The sequence below is a fragment of the Orycteropus afer genome, unplaced genomic scaffold (assembly GCF_000298275.1).
Source record: "Orycteropus afer afer isolate SDZICR_OR568_19922 unplaced genomic scaffold, OryAfe1.0 scaffold00490, whole genome shotgun sequence".
Taxonomy (NCBI): Eukaryota; Metazoa; Chordata; class Mammalia; order Tubulidentata; family Orycteropodidae; genus Orycteropus; species Orycteropus afer.
In genome coordinates, this window is record NW_006922077.1 from 455,716 (window position 1) to 477,103 (window position 21,388).

Sequence of the window (21,388 nt, forward strand, 5' to 3'; positions counted from 1 at the left end):
AGGCAAAGAATATCAGAAAGATGTTTACTTGTGTTTTATTGACTATGCAAAGGCATTTGATTGTGTGGATCATGACAAATTATGGATAACATTGAGAATGGGAATTCCCAAACACTTGATTGTACTCATGAGGAACCTGTATATTGACCAAGAGGCTGTCGTTTGAATGGAACAAGAGGACACTGCATGGTTTAAAATCAAGAAGGGAGTGCGTCAGGGTTGTATCCTTTCCCCATACTTACTCAATCTATATGCTGAGCAAATAATCTGAGAAGCTATATGAAGAAAAACGTGGCATCAGGATTGGAGGAAGAATCATTTAACAACCTGAGATACGCTGATGATCCAACTTTGCTTGCTGAAAGTGAGGATGACTTGAAGCACTTACTGATGAAGACTGAAGAATACAGTCTGCAGTATGAATTACATAGAAAACAAAAATCCTCACAACTGGACCAATAAGCAGCATCATGATAAATGGACAAAAGATTGAGGTTGTCAAAGAATTCACGTTGCTTGGTTCTACAATCGACGCCAATGGAAGCAGCAGTCAGGACATTAGACAACATGTAGCACTGGGCAGAGTGGCCATGAAGGAACTCTTTCAAGTGCTGAGGAGCAAGGATGTCTCCTTGAGGACTAAGGTGCGCCGGATACAAGTCATGATATTTCCAATTGCCTCATATGCATGTGAGAGCTGGACAATGAATAAGGAAGACCGAAGAAGAATTGATGCTTTTGAATTGTGGTGCTGGCGAAGAATGCTGAAAGTACCAAGGACTGCTAGAAGAATTAACATATCTATCCTGGAGGAAGTGCAGCCAAGATGCTCCTTTGAAGCGAGAATGGCCAGACTTCATCTGACCTACTTCGGTCATGTTGTCAGAAGGGACCATTCTCTGGAGAAGGATGTCATGCTTCGTAAGGTGGAGGGTCGACGAAAAAGGGAAAGGCCTTCAACAAGATGGATTGACATGGTGGCTGCGACAATGGGCTCAAATATAGCAAGGATCATGGAGCTGGCACGGGATCGGGCAGTATTTCATTCTGCTGTGCATGGGGTCGCTATGAGTAGGAAATGACTCAACAGCACCTAACAACAACAACAACAACATGACACAAAAACATCATCGTTCAACGTCCACATTCCTTGGTGAGTAGCAACTGTGATCTTAAAAGCCTGCAAGCGGTCATCTAGATGCAACAATGGGTCTGTCCTTGTCCAGAGCAAAGAAAAATGAAGAAAATCAAACACACATGGAAACAATTAGTCCTAGCAACTGGTACATCATGAGATCTGTAGCCTATATGACTATGAGACCAAAAGAACTAGATGGTGCCCAGCTACCACTGTCAACCACTGAGAGGGGGATCTATGTAGGAGATTCTGGATAGAGAGGGAGAACAATGTGGAACAAAACTCAAAATCATTTGGGAAAAAAAAGAGGGGGGGACCAGGTTTGCTGTCTGATAGAGTCTGATGGAACCACTGAGACTATGGCCCTAGCTGCCCTTCAGGTCTGGAATTGAACACATTCGTGTGGCTTGCAGCCAAACAAAAGACAGACATATGAGTTGAACATTTACCTGAGGTAGATACTCCTTGGAGAGATCAATCATGGGAGAAAGAAGGGCTGTGTATGCACAGGGAGACAGCTTGGGGGCACGAGTGCATGGGAGGGAAGGACACAGGGAAGAGGTAACTATGGGGAGGAACTGGGAAGAGAGCTGTTGCATTGTGGAAAATTGCAGTCAATGTCATGAGACAAAGTGTATGTGAACTGCTGTATGGAAAATGAATTTGCTCTGTAAACTTTCACCCAAATCACAATAAAAATTTGTAAGAAAAAAAAAAAAGCTCACAAGCGGCCATCTAGATGCAACAATTGGCCTCTCCTTGTCTAGAGCAAAGATGAATCAAGAAAATCAAAGACACATGGAAACAATTACTTCAAGGGACTAGTAGACCATGTGAACCTCAGCCATGAGACCAGAACTAGATGGTGCCTGGCTATCACTGTCAACCACTCGGAAAGGGATCAATGCAGGAGATCCTGAATAGAGTAATGAGAACAATGTGCAACAAACTCAAAACTGTAAAAAGGCCAGGCTTACTAGTCTGATAGTTGTTATGTGCTGTTATCTCCAAGTCATAGCAACCTTATGTACAACAGAATGAAACACTGCCTGATCCTGTGCCAGCCTCACGATCCTACTACACCTGAGCCCATCACTGAAGCCACCCTGTCAATCCATGTTGTTAAGGGCCTTCCCCTCTTTCATTGATCTTCCACTTTACGGAGCATGAGATCCTTGTCTGATAGAGTCTGGTGAAACCCCCAGACTATGGACACTAGTAGGAGCTCTGGTAGCATAGTGGCTAAGGCACTTGACTGCTAACCAGAAGGCTGGCGGTTCAAACCCACCAGCCACTCCTTGGAAGGAAGGTTGGGCAATCCTACTTCCGTAGTGATACTGCCTCGGAAACCCAAGGAGGGGTCGCTATGAGTCGGGGCCGACTCAACGGCATATAACAACAACAACAACAACGTGGACCCTAGTTACCCTGCAGGCCTGGAATTGAACTCACTCCTATGGCTTCCACCCAAACAACAGACAGGCATATAGGGTGAACATTTACATAAGGTAGATACACTCCAAAACCGATCATTCATGGGAGAACAGAAAGGCAGTATTTGCAGGGAGATAGCTCAGGGAGCAGAAGTGCATAGGAAAGGACACAAGGAAGAGGTAACTACAGGGAGGAAGTGGGAAGAGAGCTGTTACATTGTCCGGATTGCAGTCAATGTCATGAAACAAAATGTGTATGAACTGCTGTATAGAAAAGGAATTTGCTCTGCAAACATTCACACAAATCACAATATATAAACAAATAAATACTGATGCCTGAATATCCCCACCCAACCACCGTCAGAGGTTCTATTTAATTGATGGGGGCCCAGGCATTTTTTAAAAGCTTCTCCCAGGTGATTCTAATGTTTAGCCAAGGTTATGAGCCACTAATTCAATCCAATCTCTGCTAAAGAAAAAAACTAAAATCCCGAGAGGGTAAGCAGTTTGCCCAAAGTCACTCAGCATCATCATGAGAGACAGTACCAGTAGCAAGAATATATTGATGATGAAATGTATTTTCTCTGTAAACTTTCACCCAAATCACACACATACAAAAAAAAAAAAAAAAGTTAAAAAATAAAAAGAATATTATTGATGATGTTTATCATTCTTCTTGTTGGTAGTTAATCCCAGAAATATTTCTCTTTAGTTCAGAGAGGCTTTCCATAATTTACATTTCACTTTGGCAGCAGCACTTACCGCTTCTGGTGCGACTGAAACGGATTCACATTCCCTGACCACAAAAGGAGAGATGCAATTGTGCGTTCATCGCACACAGCTAGCCGAATTAGCAAAGCTCCCTAGGAGGCCGCTTGAAGTGCCTAAAATGCTTTTCTACAATCATCAGCCAGAACTGAGGGATATGGTGGGGTGGTGAGAGGACAGAGGGCTGGAAAAGAGAGGCAAGCATTCCCTCCTAGAGGGAGGCAGCTGGGAATCAACTATCTGAGAACTGCCAGAGCGGCCAGGAGGGAAAGGCGAGGAAAGAAGAATTTCAAGGAGTCCTGGGAGCCTCTGTTCCCCAAAAGGAGAACAGTGATGGATGGTGGGGCAACATCAGCCCTCTCTGGAGCCTGAGACCCAAAGGAGACATTAAAAACTGTCCCTGCAGTAAAGTTACTAAGGAAAATTTCTTTCAAAACTCACCAAAAAGTGAGCCCCTACTAAAGGAAAGAGCTCTTCCGCTCCCTAACCCTTTACCATTCTTTCCTTCGCCAGCCTCGCTGTTCACTCCCAACACACCCAAACCTCAAAAAGTGGACGGCTCCCAGCCTCACGTGACACTGCGGTCACGTGACCTAGGACCTGAGGGAGCCGATTTGCAAGCTCCAGCTCCCGGAGCCGAACGGCGTCCTGTTTGCCCAGGCCCCAGCCCCCAGCCCGACGCGACCATGCTGTCCCGCCTGCTGAAAGAGCACCAGGCGAAGCAGAATGAACGCAGGGAGCTGCAGGGTAAGCCGAATATCCAGTCCGCCGTTTTCTCTCCGATCGGGGCCTGGGGCCTTGCCTCAGCCCCTAGCCTGGGCCTCGAGTAACTGCCCCGAGAGAAGGGCGCGGGCTAGCAGGCACGAGTACGATGAAGGGGGAGATGAGGTGTCGGCTTTTTTGGCAATACTATTTGTTTGCCATCGGGTTGTGGGCCTTTGGCAGCCTTCCCGTCCTTTTAGGCAACGCCCCCATCGCTAAGTCGGCAGCTTCCTAGCCCCAGCCACTGCTCTCGGAACGCTGTGCTTATTGGCTCAGATACCTTCCTATCCTGGAAGTGGGAGGGACTACCCTGAGTGCGGAGGGTATTGGGAACTAGTCAGAAGCTGGGATTCCTGAACGCCTGAAGCCGTCGAAGTTGGGTTCGTGAGCTTGTTTTTTGAATTAGGGCTGGGAATCCTGGACCGACTAATTCTTCGTCAAGATAGTGAAAAGTACCGCCGAGTCAGGAGTCCTGGGAGAGTCCCTTTCCCCTCTCAGGGCACCTGTTTTCTTTATCTCTAAAATGAGAGAGAGGTGGCTTTATGTTTTATTTTATTGTGGTGAAAATGTACATAACAAAACATTCGCCAGCTCACCAATTTCTACATGTCAGTTCAGAAACATTGATTACATCCTTCAAGTTGTGCAACCATACTCGCTAGCCTTTTCCAAATCATTCCACCACCATTAATGTACATTAACGCCCCTAAACAAAAACTCCCCCTTTCCCTCTCCCTTCTACTCCTGGTGACCACTAATAGCTTTGATTCCTATGTATTTGCTTATTTCATATAATGAGATCATACAGTATTTGTTCTTTTATGACTCAGCGTGATGTTTTCAGGGTTCATGTTGGGGCATGCATCAGGACTTCATTTCCCAGTGGTATGCCATTGTGCTATTCATAAGTTTATTCAGAAATAGACCTCCACGTCCTTCTTCCTACTCTGTCTTAGTCTGGATGCTCTGCTGAAACCTGTGTATTTGAAATACTAGTGGCATAGTTTCCACCATTACAGCAACACACAGCCACCACAGTGGCTGACAAACTGACAGACAAGTAAAATTTCACTGCAAATAATTCAAAAATGGTTACAGCAATACAGAGGCAGGAAACTGCCAGAAATTCAAGCCAGATTCAGAAGAGAACATGGAACAAGGGATATCATTGCTGATGTCAGATGGGTCTCAGCTGAAAGCAGAGAATACCAGAAAGATGTTTGTTGTTGTTGTTGTTATGTGCCGGCGAGTCAGCCCCGACTCAACCCCTCCTTGGGTTGCGGAAGCAGTATCACTACAGAAGTAGATTGCCCAAACTTCCTTCCGAGGAGTGGCTGGTGGGTTTGAACCTCCAGCCTTCTGGTTAGCAGTCAAGTGCCTTAGGCACTATGCTACCTGAGCTTCTGGTTTACCTGTGTTTTATTGACTCTGCAAAGATTGTGTGGATAGTAACAAATTACGGATAATATTGTGAAGAATGGGAATTCCATAACACTTAATTGTCTTCATGAGGAACCTGTACATAGACCAAGAGGCAGTCATTCACACAGAACAAGAGGATACTGCATGGTTTAAAATCACGAAGGGTGTGTGTCAAGGTTGTAACCTTTCACCATAGTTAAATCTGTATGCTGAGCAAATAATCCAAGAAGCTGGATTATTATTACATGAAGAAGAATGTGGCATCAGGATTTGAGGAAGACTCGTTGTTGTTGTTATGTGCTGTCGAGTCCTCTCCAACTTATATTGACCTTACGTGCGACAGAACAAAACACTGCCCAGTCCTGTGCCAGCCACACGATCCCTACTATACTTGAGCCCATTGCTGTACCCACCATGTCAGTCCATCTCGTTGAGGGCCTTCCTTCTCTTTTGTTGACCCTCCACTTTACCAAGCATGACAGTCCTCTCCAGAGAATGGTCTCTTCTGACAACATGACCAAAGTAGGTGAGACAAAGTCTGACATTCTCACTTCCAAGGAGCATTCCAGCTGCACTTCTTCCAGGACAGATTTGTTAGTTCTTTTAGCAGTCCGCAGTACTTTGAGAATTCTTCGCCAACACCACAACTCAGAAGCATCAACTCTTCTTCAGTCTTCCTTATTCAGGAAGATTCATTTATAACCTGCATTGTGCAGATGACACAACTTTGCTTGCTGAAAGTAAAAATAATTTGAAGTACTTACTGATAAAGATCAAAGACTGCAGCCTTCAGTATGGATTACACCTCAACGCAAAACAAAATTCCTCACAACTGGACCAATAAGCAACATCATGATAAATGGAGAAATGATTGAAGTTGTCAAGGATTTCATTTTACTTGGGTCCAAAATCAATGCCTATGGAAACAGCAATCAAGAAATCAAATGACGCATTGCTTTGGGCAAATCTGCTGCAAAGGACCTTTCTAAAGTGTTAAAGAGCAAAAATACCACTTTGAAGACTACAATGTGCCTGACCATAGTATTTCCAGTCGCCTTATACCCATGCAAAAGCTGAACAATGAATAAGGAAGACCAAAGATAAATCATTGCATTTGAATTACGGTGTTGATGAAGGATATTGAATGTACTAGGAAAACAAATACCTGTCTTGAATGAAGTAGAGCCAGCATGTCCTTAGAAGCAAAGATGGCAAGACTTTGCCTCATACTTTGGTCATGTTCTCAGGAAGGACCAGTCCCTGGAAAAGGATGTCATAGTAGAGGGTTAGTTTTTTTACTAAGAAGACCTTCAACAAGATGGATTGACACAGTGGTGACAATGGTGGCCTTAGGCATAGCAACAATTGGGAGGACAGCGCAGGACCCAGCGGTGTTCCATTCTATTGTACATAAGGTCACTCAGGTTCAGAGCTAACTCAACAGCATCTAACAACAACCTAACATTAACATTCTATTGTGTGTATGTACCACATTCTGTTTATCCATTCATCTGTTGATGGATATTCGGGTTGTTTCTGCCTTTTCTAAAAAGTGCTGCAGTGAACATTGGTGTACAGGTTTCTAAGAGCTTGCTTTATGTTTCACAAAGCCCTTTTCATCTCTGACATTTGAGATTTGAGGTGCTCCACCAACTTAAAAAAAAAAAATTTACTGCCATCATGTCGGATCCGACTCATAGTGACCCCTCCTTGTGTTTCCGAGGTGATATCAACACGGAAGTAGATTGCTCCATCTTCCTTCCAAGGAGTGGCTGGTGGATTTGAACTGTCAGCCTTCTGGTTAGCAGTCAAGTGCCTTAGGCACTACACCACCAGAGCTCCTTTCCAGCAACTAGCAGAACAGTAATGAATGGGTAAGGAAACTTCAGTATCACTCCTCAGAAATCCAAGTCTTCACTCCAATCCCTTTTCTCCCCTCCCCCCAGAGAAGAGGAGGCGAGAGGCTATCACTGCAGCAACCTGTCTGACAGAAGCTTTGGTGGATCACCTCAATGTGGGGTATGAACCTCTTCCCCTCAACACCAACCCCCCAAGTTTAGACACTGGCAAGGCCAGGCCCTCAGATTGCTCCTGAGAAGGTGGGTTATTCTACTCAGACCCCTATCTTTCAGCTTAGTTTTATGGAGAGAGGCCTGAGTTGGCTCCAGTTACTAGTATTGGGCAGGGGAGGAGCAGCTGCAGTGGTTGGAGAAGCAACCAGACTGTCCCCCTCCCCACATCAGCTTCCCTGGTGCCTACAACTTGATGCCATCTGCTCACCTCCCTTTACCCCTCCAAGTCCAGCTGTCACTTCAGCAGGAGGGAAAGCACCCTCCTTCACCACATCTCACCACCCTCTCCTTCTCCACTTCCCACCCTCTGGCAGGCCTGGGCAGCAGCTGGCAGGAAAGAGATGGCACAGCTGGTGGGAGTGAGGGGAGAACCTATGCCAGGAACTAAGGCAGAGCCAAGCTGTCTCTTCCCTTCCTATTGGGTCTCCAGAGGCCACCCCTTACCCCAGCCCTAATGAGAATTCGAGTAACAGTCAAAAAGTTGGGAAGGAGCAAAGATCGTTATTTTTGACCCTGAGTGACCCTAAAGAGTGCAGAGCTGATGATTTGATGTGCCGTTGGAAGAAAGGCGGCAGTATGGTGCCTTCCACCCCAGGGCACAGAGAACAGCTTGGTTGTGGTTGCAGAGACTGAGTCATCCCAGTGAGCCATACAGGGGCTCAGGTCATCTTCATTACTCATCTGTGGGGAGACAGGGGCAGAGAAGGCTTTGACTGGGGCCTCTGATCTCCCTTATCACCAGGCCTCTCCCTCCATTCAGTGTGAATAATGGGGGAAACTTGGATTTCAGAAACTCCCTGGGGAATCTGTTGAAGATTACTGTTTTGGCTCCCACCCTAACCCCTACTGTGGTCCAGCTGTCTCCCAGAGAGAAGGGGCAAGGTCTGCCCCTTTCCTTCATCCCACATTGCAGTACCCGCCACTTGTGAGTGTAGCCTTGGCTTCTCCGCCTCTCTCTTTGCTAGGGGCCACCCCACTTTCAACTCAGAGGGCAGCTAAGCCAAAGCCAAATTAGAAAGGGTTTTGTGTTGCTGCCCACAGCTCCTCTCATTCCCCGGAAAGGAGAACAAAGGCTCAGTCAGGTGTCCTGCCCACTCTCTTGACTTCTCTAACCCCTTGCGCCCTTGAGCCCCCACAGATTCCAGTGGGGAGGGCACCGGATGTGGAGTCTCTGGCTGACCTAGAGCTTTGGGGAGGAGAGTAAAAGATTCATCAGCTAATCAAAGGGGAACAATTATGGGGGGGGTTGCAGACCCCCTTCCCATGGCAGCAATGGTAACTGCAGCCACCACCTTGATTGAAGAGAAAACAAAACACTGTTATTGCTTAGAGCAGAAGGGAGGGAATGTGTGTGTGTTCGTTTTTGCTATGTGGATGAAAGGAGAAGAGTTGGGAAAGAGACTGACAGCCAAGAAGCACCCCTGGGATACCCTCTCCCGACCCAGGGTTCCTGGGGAGGAGGGATGTTTTCCCAGCTCATCCCTGACTCAGGGAGGGGCCCAGTTTCCCTTCTTAGCTCGGCCAAGTCCTCTTCTTGCACAGATCCCTGGGCTTCCAATAGCTGCCAGATGCGTCCCTGCTGCTGGATTTTCCCAGCTCCCTTCTCCCTCCCAGCTCCTTCCTCAAGGATATTCCCCCAGGTTAACCCTTTCTCCCCCCTCTCAGGGGCAGGAATTCCTTTGGGAGATAGGAGATGGTATGTTTCTAGTCAGCTCCCAGTTCAACTCTCCTGGGAATCCTGGGTAGGGAAGGAGCTCGGTTCATTTGCATGTACTAGTAGCGGTTTGCATCACATCTAAGAAGGGCCAGAATCCTGAGGTTTTTCCTCAGCCCTGCATCCTGGCTGGCATCCCACCCTACAGTGGAATATTTATTAGTACTAGAGACCACCCCTTACTAGTTGAATGAGCTAACCTTCTCCCTTCTCCACCCACTAGTGTGGCCCAAGCCTACATGAACCAGAGGAAGCTGGACCATGAGGTGAAGACCTTACAGGTCCAGGCCGCCCAGTTTGCCAAGCAAACGGGCCAGTGGATCGGGATGGTGGAGAACTTCAATCAGGCACTCAAGGTGGGCCACACCCTACCCTTTCATCCCCCCATCCCAGACCCCCATCAGCTGTTTCCAGTCAAGTCACCTCTGGCTTAGGGGTTAGAGAGGAAGGGGGGTGGTTCCAGAAACTCTACGGCCCCACCAGCAGAGAAGCAAGAGCAAGAGTAAAAGCAGCTGGTGGGTCCAAGCAAAGTCCTTTCCAGGGAATGGATGGCAAGTGTCCCCAGGTACTAACCCCCTGATGCCTGGGCTCCCGCCCCTTCTCCCCTTCCCCAGGAAATCGGGGATGTGGAAAACTGGGCTCGGAGCATCGAGCTGGACATGCGCACCATTGCCACCGCCCTGGAATATGTCTACAAAGGGCAGCTGCAGTCTGCCTCCTCCTAACCCCCCTTCCCTTTCTTTACCCCACCTCTCCTACCTCAGCCTTAGGGGGCTGGAGGGAAGCTGACAGGACCATGAATAAAACACAAGCCTCCATTACTATGTTGTATGTTTTAAGGGCCTACTAGCTCACTGCAGGGGTGGGGGGGTGCAGACTGAAAGATTCAGAGGTGGTTTTCCAAGGGGACCTTTGGGTAGAAGGTAGAAGCAGCTTCCTCTTACTGTCCCAACTCTATTCAACCTGGAGTCTGGTACAAATGCCTGTCAGGTAAGTAGAGTGTGGGAGTTTTCCACACCTCTGAAGAAAAGGTCCTAGTGGCTGCTGCTCCAAGTTTCCTAATTCAGAACTTCAGTTTCCTGCTGTAGAGAAACGAGACAGGGGATAGACCAGGTCCCCAGATCTGGCTCCCTGCCTCTCCACAAGCTCATGGCCTCTCCCAGGCTGGTACTAAGTAGTGTCATGAGTCTGGGCGAGTTGGGAGATTAACTCTTGGGCATGACAAGTCCAAGACCACCAACAGAGAGGGACAGCTGCCATCCCTGACAGCACCTTCCTCCCGGGAAGCCATGACATAGGTGGTCAGGAGCCCAGGCTGAGAAAGACAGCCAAGAAGGGGCCTGGGCAGGCCTGGCCTGTGCCAAGCATTGACTTCAGCCAGCCTGGCTCTAGCCTCCCTGTCTCCTCCTCCTCCTCAGCCCCTCCCTCTCCCCACCACACACACACTTAATACTCCTGGCACTGGAGTCCACCAGTCCACCCCCTCCGGACTTTGGCCCTAGTGGTGGCTAACGTGGGAACCTCGGAAGACTAGAAGCAAAGTGTTAGAAGAAGAAACTGCAAGCACTTGAAGCACCCGACAGCTTCCTGAAAAACAGGTAAGCAGGGTACTGGGAGCTGGGGGTGCTATGAGAAGACTAGCAACAAACTACATGTAGTGATAACTCAAAACTTTGAGCATTGAAGGTGCTGTCTCACACATTCTCTCCTTTGATCCTCCACAACTGAGCGTGGTGGGTGATAGCCCCACTTTGTAACTGAGAAAACAGGTTCAGAGACAGTGAGATGCCCAGCACCACACAGTAAGTTTGGGGCCACTGAGACTGAAATGCAAGGCTTTTGGCCCTGTACCTAGTTCCAAAAGCAAGGCCCAGGTTACACTTAGAGGGTTCACATGTCCCAGGTTTCATGGGAGAGAAGTAACGGCAAATGGAAAGGTCCCTTTGTTCTCATACAGCAGTACGCACGCAGGACCCAGCTTGACTGACTTTTAGTTACGCATATGGGGTCTACCCGCATCTCTGCTTCCCTCTCCCCCTACCCTAAAATAATTTCTCAGTTGACTCAGATGCGAGACTCCAGCTAGGGAGGATACTAAGGTCAAGGGCTTGAGGGCCAGTGTAAACTGGGCACGTTTTCCTGGCCAGCCTAGGCTGCCACCTGCAGGTCACTTGGGTTCCAGCATGTGGCTTCCTCTGCTCCTGGGTGCCCTGCTCTGGGGACTGCTGTGGTTGCTCCGGGACCGGCAGAACCTGCCCCCCAGTGATGCCTTTGTCTTCATCACCGGCTGTGACTCAGGCTTCGGGCGGCTTCTAGCACTACGACTGGACCAGCAGGGCTTCCGCGTCCTTGCCAGCTGTCTGACCCCCTCAGGGGCTGAGGACCTACAACAGGTGGCCTCCTCCCGGCTCCACACTGTCCTGCTGGATGTCACTGATCCCCAGAGTGTCCAATGGGCAGCCAAGTGGGTGGAGACACAGGTTGGGGAAGCAGGTGAGTGGGACGGGCCACCAGAAACATGGTGCAGGTGCACCTGATCCCTAGAGTGGCCCTAGGAGAGTCAATTGCAAGGGCTATGGAAAGCTAGAGATACTAGTTGGGGCTGAAACAGGACTCAGATCCTCCCAATAAGGAGACAGGCCATTGGAATGCCTCACCTGCCCCGTGTTAATCTTGTCTCCCCACAGGTCTTTTTGGTCTGGTGAATAATGCTGGTGTGGCTGGTATCATCGGGCCCACACCGTGGCTGACAAGGGATGATTTCCACCGGGTGCTGAATGTGAACACCCTGGGTCCTATTGGGGTCACCCTTGCCCTGCTGCCCCTGTTGCAACAGGCCCATGGCCGAGTAGTCAACATCACCAGTGTCCTGGGTCGCCTGGCAGCCAATGGTGGTGGCTACTGTGTCTCCAAGTTTGGCCTGGAGGCTTTCTCTGACAGCCTGAGGTGAGGGGCGCAGGGCTCTGGGATTCGGGATCCAAGCCGAAGGGCAACCCACTCAACAATTAGTGTCTGCTCAGTGTGGGCCAGCAGAGACTGAAACACAAGAGTGTCATGCTTACAAGGAAACAATTTAGGGCTAGACTTCATGGGTTCAAACCTCAACTTTCTTTCATGAGAACTTTGTGACCTTAGGCAAGTTACTTTTCTTTCTCCGTTTCTTTTGGTGTGTAAAATAGTGATGAGAAGACCTGTCTCGGGTGTCCAAAACTCCAAGCCAGACTCACTGTCATCGAGTAAAGTCAAGTCCGACTCATAGCAACCCCTCCTTGGGTTTCCAAAGTGTTATCTCTATGGAAGTAGATTGCCCAGTCTTCCTTCCGAGGAATGGCTGGTGGGTTTGAACCGCCAGCCTTCTGGTTAGCAGTCAAATGCCTTAAGCACTACGCCACCAGAGCTCCTGTCTCATGGGTATTGTGAGTTAAATGAGAATGTGTAAGGCCCGGGACATAGTAAATAATCACAAAAGTTTATTATTAATACTTGAGAGACAAACTAGTAACAATTACTTGCAGTGAGCTGACTCAAAAACTCACTGCCATTGAGCCATCATAGCAACCCCCACTGGGTTTCCCAGGCAGTAAATCTTAACAGAAATAGATTGCCCAGTCTTCCTTCTGCAGAGTGGCTGGTAGGTTTGAATCACCAACCTTCTGGTTAGCAGTCAAATGCTTTAGGCATTATGCTACCAGAGCTCCTTTTTGATGAACTAGTGGCTTTAAATTCATTTAAGTCTCCCAGCTATCCTATATGGGAAGATTATTAATACTCTCCAGACCAAACCTATTGCCATCAATTCCAATTCATACCTACCCTATAGGACAGAGTAGAACTGCCCCAAAGGATTTCCAAGGTTGTAATCTTTACAGAAGCAGATTGCTTCATCTCTCTCCTGCAGAGCAGCTGATGGGTTCGAACTACCAACCTTGCAATTAGCCAAGCACTTAATCATTGCACCACTAGGGCTCCTTATGAATGCCCTTCTGTAACATAACTTACCCAAGGCCATACAACTAATGAGTCGAAGCACTAGACTTACACCCAGGTCTGCCTGCCTACAGAACCTGGTCATTATGTTTTTCTGCCCCTCTCCATTAAAATATAATGTTCATAAAATAAAATTTTAAAAAAAAGAAAGTCTCATGGGGCACAAGAGAGATCCTTGCAGGCATCATTGAAGGTACCACAGAGGATGACACTTCTTAAGGAAGTATACTTCCAACACCATCACTCAGCAAAGAATTTCAGTGCTACTTTTGTTCTTATCCCTGAGTCTTTTCCTGTCGGCATCATAGAACATGTATTTTATACTTGGGTGTTGCATCTGTGCCAGCACAGGGGGATGCCTCTCCTCTTTCCCCATCAGATTACCCCCAGCAAGTACCAGTCTACACTCTTCACATCCGGCACCCAGAACTCAGCTATGTTTGGGAAGTCAGGACACGTGGTTCCTCTAAACTGGGAGTTAGCAAACTATGACTCATGGCCAGATCCAGCCAGCCCACAAGCTAAGAATAGTTTTTGTTTTAAAATGGTTATATCGTAAATGATTATGTCATAATGGTTACATTGTAAATTGTTATAGTACTACCTAATAACCTCAATATTGTCTCTTAGCCTTCAGTGCCTACAATGTTTACTATCTGGCCCTTTAAGAAAAGTTGCTGATTCTTGTTCTAGATCATAAAAGAAAATATAAAGGAAAACAAGCCTCAAAAAATACCTCTCTTCCTCTGTCCTACTTGCCCCTAGTCCCAGCATAGGAAGGAGGGACCTCCCTCACTGTCAGGGCCCATCTTAGCTTCCCTTCTCCATAGGACAAGAACACAGAACCTCCCTCTGTACCCCCTCCAGGCGGGATATGGCTCCTTTTGGTGTAAGGGTCTCCATCGTGGAGCCTGGCTTCTTCCGAACACCTGTGACCAACCTGGAGAGTTTGGAGGACACCCTGCAGGCCTGCTGGGACCGGTTACCTTCTGCCACAAAGGCCCAGTATGGAGAGGCCTTCCTCACTAAATGTGAGTAGCTGGCCCGAATAGGAGCATATGAAGGCAAGTGAGAATGCTAGGAAGGCCACCCCACACCAGCCTGCTAGAATGAAAGGGTAGGGCAGGCAAGGGGGAAAAAGGTGAATGGGATGCCAAGTGAAGCACCCAGCAGGGAGGGGGGATGGAGAAGCCCTCTCACCTCCACTAGGCAGCACCCAGAAGGTAGGATCTGAGATGGGCTGTCAGGCAGAGACACTGATCTCAACCACCCACTGGGCTGCAGACCTGAAAGTGCAGCAACGTATCATGAACCTCCTCTGTGACCCGGACCTGACGAAGGTGAGCAGTTGCCTGGAGCATGCCCTGACTGCCCGTCACCCTCGAACACGCTACAGTCCAGGCTGGGACGCCAAGCTGCTCTGGCTGCCGGCCTCCTACCTGCCAGCCAGCCTGGTGGATGCTGTGCTCACCTGGGTCCTTCCCAAGCCTGCCCAGGCTGTCTACCGAACGTAGCCTTCCAGCAAGCGATTACTCTGCATGAACCAGAACTCCATCCAGATTATTTCTGCCTTTGTCCTGGAACTGCCTGGTGCCTGGCACAAAGTAGGCACTTGATAAATGTGTATTGTTTTAAAAAAAAAAAAAAAAAAAAAAACCGTAAGTGGGCAGAATGAAAGACTGACGCCATTTAACTGCTGCTGTCTACCCTAACCTGACTTGCTCAGGGCCTCCAGCCTATTTCGTCTGCAAAACAACTAGCACCCACTGGGGGGCTCTAGAGGACTGTTTGCATCTAGAGACCTCCTTTGAAGCTGCTGAGTAGCCACCAGAGGGCACTTTCAGATGTTTCCTTTATTTCCTACTTTAATAAGGTTGCAATTCAGTGTTTGTAGTGGGAAGGGCTTATATCTTTTTCACTTCTGAGTAGGAGGGGAGTAGGAGATTGGGAGGGAGGAGGTTAAAGAGGGCTCAGGACCAAGCTGGGTAGCTTTCATGGAAGAAAAGGAAACACCCTCTTATTTTCTCCCATTATCACAGTCCAGGCATTTGACTGCTAACCAGGTTGGCAGTTCAAACCAACCAGCCACTCACCGGAAGACAAGGCAATCTACTTCTGTAAAGATTTACCACCTTGGAAACACACTGGGGGTTGCTATGAGTCAGAATCAACTGGGTGGCAGTGGGTTTATCACAGTCTTAGTCAAGAAGGATGGACGCTGGCCACACAGGTATCAAGGATACTTAACCACTCTACAAGGAGCCAGGCCCCCTTGAGTATTGCTGGGGGACGGGGCTGCTGAGCTCTCAGGGGTAGGCGGAGGCCAGGGAAAAGATAGCTAACGGAGATGGGGGTTGGGCTCTCCTAGGTAGGACAATCCCTTTGACTTATGCAGGAGATGACTTTATGACTTTCAGCACTGAGTCTGATAGCACAAGACTAGGTGGACAGGGAGGACACTGGGCCACAGCCTCCTCTGGGTCCCCTCTTCCACTTCCAGTCCATCCAATGCCTTCAGCAAGTATCTTCCTTTCCCAAACACCTGAAAAATAGGCCTGCTTTTTCCCAGAGATGCAAAGAGAACAAGGTCCCAGAGGACAGGGAACATGGATGAGGGGAGGAAAGGGGTCAAGTATCACTCTTTAAGACAAACTATCTTTTTGGTCTGAAAAAATAATCCGTTTAATTGGAAAACCTGGGGTACACTACCCCACTCCCCTAGATGTGGGGGCTGAGGGAACCAGACCCCCTACATCACCTCGTAGCCACTTCGGATACTCTTCACGAGGCAGACAGCAAAGACAATTCCTAGGACCTAGAAGGAAAGATGGAAGAGGGATCAGAAAGGCAAAATACCCCAGACCTACCCAGGGGACTTTAAACACACCTAGGGCCCTCCCCAGGCCAGTACCACCACCTCAGCACCCTCCTCCCCATTGGCCCTGGATGCAATCCCAGCCCCTGCCCAGGTCTCCACTTACCTCCACAAAAGCAATGCCCAGGGCTGCTGCAGCTACCACCAGCACATTTCTCCTCAGCCAGCCACCAATGTTCTCCACACAGCCCTGAAGAGCAGCAGGCACACAGGCAAAAGCACCATCAGAAATCTCCCACCTACCTCCCCTGGTCCATCTGTCTCTTCACCCTCTGTTCCTTTCTCCACATCTCTAGCATTCCAGATCCCCTCCCCATCTCTGCCACCAATTCCCCAGAGCCTCAACCCTGTCTACCTCCATCCTGACCTCTCACCTCCTGACACACTTCCCAGGTTCCCCAAGTCCCTATTATTTCAGCCTCCTCCCTACCTTGTCATTGATGTTCTCCACTTTAAAATCAATCCCACAGCTTTGAGTGACATTGACACAGCAAGAGTCAGGAACTCGGCCCTTGGGCAGGAGGGGAACGTTTGCCCAGTCTGTGTAGTTAGCAGCCCCACAGCACTTAAACTGGCACAAGGAAGAGATACGGGGAAGAAGTTGTTAAGTGAACCTCAACCTTCAGGGTGGAGGTGAAAATCCTCTCACCTCCCCCACTATCCCTGCTCCTAACAACCCCACTCACCTCTTGCTGCAACTTGTCCAGGAACTTAGCCGTTTGGTTGTCTTTTGGGTAATTCTGCATCTGCTGCTGGAAATACTCCTTAAACCCCGACGTCACCTGATGTGCAGAGGAGCATTGTTGAGGTCAGAATGCAAGGCACCGCTAAGGCAAGTCCCTCTCCTTACCGCCTGCTTACCTTGTCTCTAAGCACATAGCCAGCAATGGCTGTGGCCACCTCCACCAGCATAATGAGAGACAGAAAGATGACAAACTGCAAACACAAGGGACAGGACTCAGGCTTGGACTCAATGAGTGAGTTGCCTGCCTAGTCCCTGGAACACTTGAAATGTTTTTTCCACCTCATCCACCCTCTTCAGCCCCCTCCAAAGACATGCCCCTCTAGCAGTCCCAGGTACCCATGCTGGCCCCACGCCCCACTCACCATTATCATAAGATAGTAGTTCTCCTTGCAGGCCCCACAGCAGCCCACAAGGGCCACCAGGAAGAGGAAGATACCCACTGCAATGATGACCACAGGCAACAGGGAGCCCGGGGTGGCCCCTTGGTTAACAGTCTGACTCAGGACAAGGTGGGCTCCCACACCCACAGCGATTAGTCCCACTGCACAGGCCTGAGAAGAGGGGTATGTCAGGGTTAGGCCAGACCCACACCCCAGCAGCCCTCCAGAGTGGTGGGCAGAACGTACATCCAAGACACAGACTTGACCTTACACAACCCAGAAACTTTTGACTGTGGGGGAAGGGTGGCCCATCCTCCCCCACAGTGAAGGCTGAGAAGTTGTTCAAAGCACTCTAGGAGCAGGGAGTCAGTCAGGAACCACACTTCCTTCAAACAGCTCTTCTACCACAGATTGCAAAAAAGAAGTGCCCAGAAAGCCCCAGGACACACATTCCTGATCAAAAGTGGGTGCGTCTACCTTCCTTCAGGGCTCTTAACTTGGTCGTCTCCCAGAACTGCACCTCACTATCTTCCAGGGCCCACCCCACACCCATAAGCTGTGGCTGAGAGGAGCAAAGGAGAGCAAAGTGGTGTGCCCCTCCCAGAACAAACAGCAGCCTCTCAAGGCAGGTTCAAGTTGAGGTGGGCAGAATCCTCCCACCCCCAAGCAGCCAAGAAGGGTGAAAGGGGATGGTGGGAAAGGGACTAGCATGAGAGGGGGCTGAGCAGAGGGAAGCCCCAGGCGATAGCATCAGGCACAAGTGATACCATCACGCCACCGTTGGCTGGTTGCCCCACTGCCTGATATCACAAATGGCTAGGTCACCGGACAGGAAGGGCCAGGAGAAATTCGGGGGAGGGTGCTGTGCACCCAGGCTGGCCATTCTCGGCCCCCAAAAGCTGGAGGAAGGGGTGACAACACTGTCTTCGGGGAGTTCCCAGAGCTGTTCTACCACATCTGGTCTCCAGCTGCCTTCATTCTTGGCCGCTCACCCTCACCACTCCAGAGCCAGGTCTCCCCGCACCCTGCTAGCACTCCCCCAAAGCCCACCTCCGCCCCCACCTCGCTCCACTCACGCAAAAGGCCAGCAGAAAAACGTAGAGCAAGAACTTGATACATTTCATCCCTCCTTCCACCGCCATGACTGCTGGGCCTGAGACAGAGGGAGGGCGCAAGGGGGGGGGGCGTGTGTGGATCAGAAGCGGCCGAAGGGGCCTTTGGTTTCCGGGCTTCCAGCCCGCCCCTGAGGCCTTCCCAGCCTGGCCCCCAATCCCGGCCCCTCCCACCCGGAAACCTGCGGTCAGATCCACGTCTCCCAGCCCCCCATTCTCTGAGGCCAGAGGGGAGGGGGCGGCCGCCGCCAAGCCAGGACTCCACCTCGCCGCCTCCAGAGCCTGGGCAAAACCGAGGGCGCCGGCTGGGGATCCAGGCAGGCGCTGACTGCCGGCCCAAGGCGTTCAGCGCCCCTTCTCGCCCACCCAGCGCCGTAAAACGGTCCTCGGCAGAGCCTGATTCCCTTCCCCGCCACTTTCCGCTAGGCTTGGACACCCCCTCCCCAAGCCCAAGTGAAAAGTTCGGCTGGCACCGCCCCCGCCCGGCCTCGGGAACTTGGAAGCAAAGTTGCTGGTGGGCCCAGGAAGCAGCCGAGCGCAGGCTGAGCCCGGGGAGGAGGGAGCTGCCGGTGGCCTCCCTTACGCCACGCCGAGGTCCGCCGGGGACCCGTCGGCCTCACCTGGGTTCCCCAAAGCTGTGCGCTCCTCTCCCGCCGCAGCTCAGGGGCTCTCTGCAGCGGCCCCCGGCTCCGGCCCCGCCTGTGCCGCGGCCCCGCCCCGGGCTCCGCTCCGGCTCCAGCTCCAGCCACAGCCCCCTCCGCCGCCGCCTCCCCCGCCCGGTGGCCTCCCGCCTGCCTCATGTGACGCGGGAACAGCTGCGGCCTGAGTCACCCGGGCCTGCAAGGGGAGGGCCGAGCTCCCCGCCGAGCCAGATCCACGTGGCCCCCACCCAGCAGACAGCGCCCACCTCCGCACACGGGAGCGTCCGGGGCAGAACTTCAGAGATCCTGGGGCCCTCTGGCGCCCCCACCCCCGTGTCAGCTCGGGATCGGAGCGCGAAACAGAGCGCCGCTTGGTTTTCTCTGGTTCGGAGCAGCGGAGGAAGCAAGTGAAAGCCAAAAGAGGGATGGGCGCTTCAGAGTTACGCTCCGAGGCCCGAGTGGCAGAGCTGAGAGTGGAAGACAAAATGGACTGCAGGAGGCCTCCTCATCTCCACTCCCTCCTCTGGCTCCATCTCTGGTTAAACCCCCAGGCCCATCGTGAGTGGAAGCTGTGGACTGCTAGGGGTAGGGTGGGGCCAGATAAACACTTGCAGAAAGTCCCTGGCCTTCCATCCTGGAGTCCCTCAACATTCCAGAGTAGGGGTTCCTGTTCGCACAGCTTCTCCATTTTCCTGCACAGTGAGCTGAAGAGGGAGGGAGCCCTTCTCCAGGGCCACCCCACCAGTCAGTCACGGCAGGTCAGAGTCCTTCTCTCCCTCTGGGATGGCAAGGTCTGGATCTGGAAGAGTGACTCCTGGATCAGCCTGTTGTGGGGGGCGAGGTAAAGGGAGGACAGTAGCACGGGCAGGGCATATATTCCTTAAATTCCCCCATCCATCCTAGCAGACAGCCCTTCTTATCCCAGAACATAAAGTTAGATGAAGGCTGGAAAGGGAAGTGGGGGGCGTGTCACTGCCAGTAATCCCCTGAAAAAGGTGGTGTGAAAAGGCCAAAGGGGCAGACCTACCATCACATCCTCACTCCCACAGCCTGGGCCCCACCCCTTTGTTCTTAGGTCTTGCCTCAAGAACCACTTCCTGAGTTTTGGGGTCTTGGGGTGTGTGTGTGTGTGTGTGTGTGTACACAAAGAAGGAAAGAAACTGTAAGAGCAAAAGGAAGGAGATCTGGACTGGGTTTGTGAACAGTTTCTGGGATCACAGTCTTTCCAGCAAGACACATCAAAACCATTCTGGACCTTACTCGCCATTGTCATAGTAGACCGGGCTGTGGAAGAGGAGCTGGGATGCTGAGGAAAGGAATATTCAAGTTCTTTATTGTACTGTTAACTAGATGACAGGCATGTGCTAGGCACCCAGGGACAGAAAAAAGAGGAAGACAGTGACCCTGCCCCCAGGCAGCATGCAGAACCAAGCCCTAGCTCTGAACACAGACAAAGCCTCAGGGGCTGCTGGGCAAGCTCACAGGGAAAAACAAGCAGTGCCTCCAGCCTGGGGAAGAGCAGGTTTCACAGAAGTGGGTAGTGTTCTCCAAGGTGATTCTGTAGAATAAGGGGTAGGGGAAAGGTCAAGTGTGAAAAAGGGGTAGTCTAAAAACACACACACAGCGGGCTGGAGTTGACCGACTCAGGGCTGGGGAAAGGATGTGGTAGAAGATGGATGGAAAGGGGGCCTGACCCATCAAGATTAAGTGACCTTAGAAATCTAACAACCAAGTCCAGTGCTGGGCCCGTGATTGGATCTTTGTCTGAACAAACCGTCTGTGAAAGGCATTTTGGTAACTGTTGGGGAAATCTGAATATGGACAGGCAATTAGACATTAGAAAAGTATTGCTAGCTGTGATAATATTATGGTTACGTAGGAAAATTACCCTATTTCTTTAAAAGATGCATACTGAAATACTTAAAAGTTGAAATGTCACGTCTAATGTGTTTTGGGATACTTTACAAAATAGAAGAAGGAAGAAAGGAGTCTAGGTAATAGGACTGTTATGAGCCTAGAAGGCCATGGTGGGTCATTTGACCAATGTTCTAAAGGCAATGGGGAGTGGTGGCAAGTTGTTGAGCAGCAGAGCGGGACTATGTTGGAACTGGGTCTACAATGAAATGAGGAGGAGTGAATGTTAGATGGCTTGAGAGACAGCTGGAATATCACTGCCATGGTCCAAGGGAGGGACGATGAGGGCCAGAACCAAGGAAAGGAGGGAAGTATGAGTGGCATTTCAGAGGGCGGATTAAAGGACAGGGTTATTGCTTACCTGTGTGTGTGGGGGGGAAGAGTCACATGACTCAGAGCTGCCAAGTCTGAGCACCCAAGGGAGG

General features: G+C 50.4%; 4 protein-coding genes across 4 annotated transcripts; 3 read left to right on the forward strand and 1 right to left on the reverse strand.

Annotated features, from left to right (window-relative positions):
* Positions 1 to 4,007: 4,007 nt before the first annotated feature.
* Positions 4,008 to 10,034, forward strand: BLOC1S1 (biogenesis of lysosomal organelles complex 1 subunit 1). The gene is made up of 4 exons (XM_007955079.2): positions 4,008 to 4,086; positions 7,470 to 7,542; positions 9,533 to 9,665; positions 9,924 to 10,034. The coding sequence occupies exons 1-4, from the start codon at positions 4,026 to 4,028 to the stop codon at positions 10,032 to 10,034; spliced, it is 378 nt and encodes a 125-aa protein (XP_007953270.1). The 5' UTR covers positions 4,008 to 4,025.
* Positions 10,035 to 11,492: 1,458 nt separating this feature from the next.
* On the forward strand, positions 11,493 to 14,810 carry RDH5 (retinol dehydrogenase 5). Its single transcript, XM_007955080.2, has 4 exons — positions 11,493 to 11,802; positions 11,997 to 12,255; positions 14,164 to 14,327; positions 14,581 to 14,810. Exons 1-4 carry the CDS (start codon positions 11,493 to 11,495, stop codon positions 14,808 to 14,810), a joined length of 963 nt encoding a protein of 320 aa, XP_007953271.1.
* A 1,235-nt stretch (positions 14,811 to 16,045) lies between these two features.
* CD63 (CD63 molecule) lies at positions 16,046 to 18,438 on the reverse strand. Its single transcript, XM_007955081.1, has 7 exons — positions 18,373 to 18,438; positions 17,279 to 17,467; positions 17,033 to 17,107; positions 16,858 to 16,953; positions 16,602 to 16,742; positions 16,278 to 16,361; positions 16,046 to 16,111 (listed from the first exon to the last, which is right to left on the reverse strand). Exons 1-7 carry the CDS (start codon positions 18,436 to 18,438, stop codon positions 16,046 to 16,048), a joined length of 717 nt encoding a protein of 238 aa, XP_007953272.1.
* LOC122151498 (formin-like protein 20) lies at positions 18,437 to 19,460 on the forward strand. Its single transcript, XM_042782856.1, has 2 exons — positions 18,437 to 18,482; positions 18,637 to 19,460. The coding sequence occupies exons 1-2, from the start codon at positions 18,437 to 18,439 to the stop codon at positions 19,458 to 19,460; spliced, it is 870 nt and encodes a 289-aa protein (XP_042638790.1).
* Positions 19,461 to 21,388: the final 1,928 nt, after the last annotated feature.

Coding starts and splice junctions, on each gene's coding strand:
- RDH5 (XM_007955080.2), top strand. CDS start 11,493: ATGTGGCTTCCTCTGCTCCTGGGTGCCCTGCTCTGGGGACTGCTGTGG. Junction 11,803..11,996: donor GACACAGGTTGGGGAAGCAG/GTGAGTGGGACG, acceptor GTCTCCCCACAG/GTCTTTTTGGTCTGGTGAAT. Junction 14,328..14,580: donor AGAGGCCTTCCTCACTAAAT/GTGAGTAGCTGG, acceptor ACTGGGCTGCAG/ACCTGAAAGTGCAGCAACGT.
- BLOC1S1 (XM_007955079.2), top strand. CDS start 4,026: ATGCTGTCCCGCCTGCTGAAAGAGCACCAGGCGAAGCAGAATGAACGC. Junction 7,543..9,532: donor GTGGATCACCTCAATGTGGG/GTATGAACCTCT, acceptor TCCACCCACTAG/TGTGGCCCAAGCCTACATGA. Junction 9,666..9,923: donor ACTTCAATCAGGCACTCAAG/GTGGGCCACACC, acceptor CCCCTTCCCCAG/GAAATCGGGGATGTGGAAAA.
- CD63 (XM_007955081.1), bottom strand. CDS start 18,438: ATGGCGGTGGAAGGAGGGATGAAATGTATCAAGTTCTTGCTCTACGTT. Junction 16,362..16,601: donor TGGAGAACATCAATGACAAG/GTAGGGAGGAGG, acceptor GCTGCTCTTCAG/GGCTGTGTGGAGAACATTGG. Junction 16,112..16,277: donor TGGGCATTGCTTTTGTGGAG/GTAAGTGGAGAC, acceptor CTTTCCTTCTAG/GTCCTAGGAATTGTCTTTGC.
- LOC122151498 (XM_042782856.1), top strand. CDS start 18,437: ATGACTGCTGGGCCTGAGACAGAGGGAGGGCGCAAGGGGGGGGGGC. Junction 18,483..18,636: donor AGGGCGCAAGGGGGGGGGGC/GTGTGTGGATCA, acceptor CTCTGAGGCCAG/AGGGGAGGGGGCGGCCGCCG.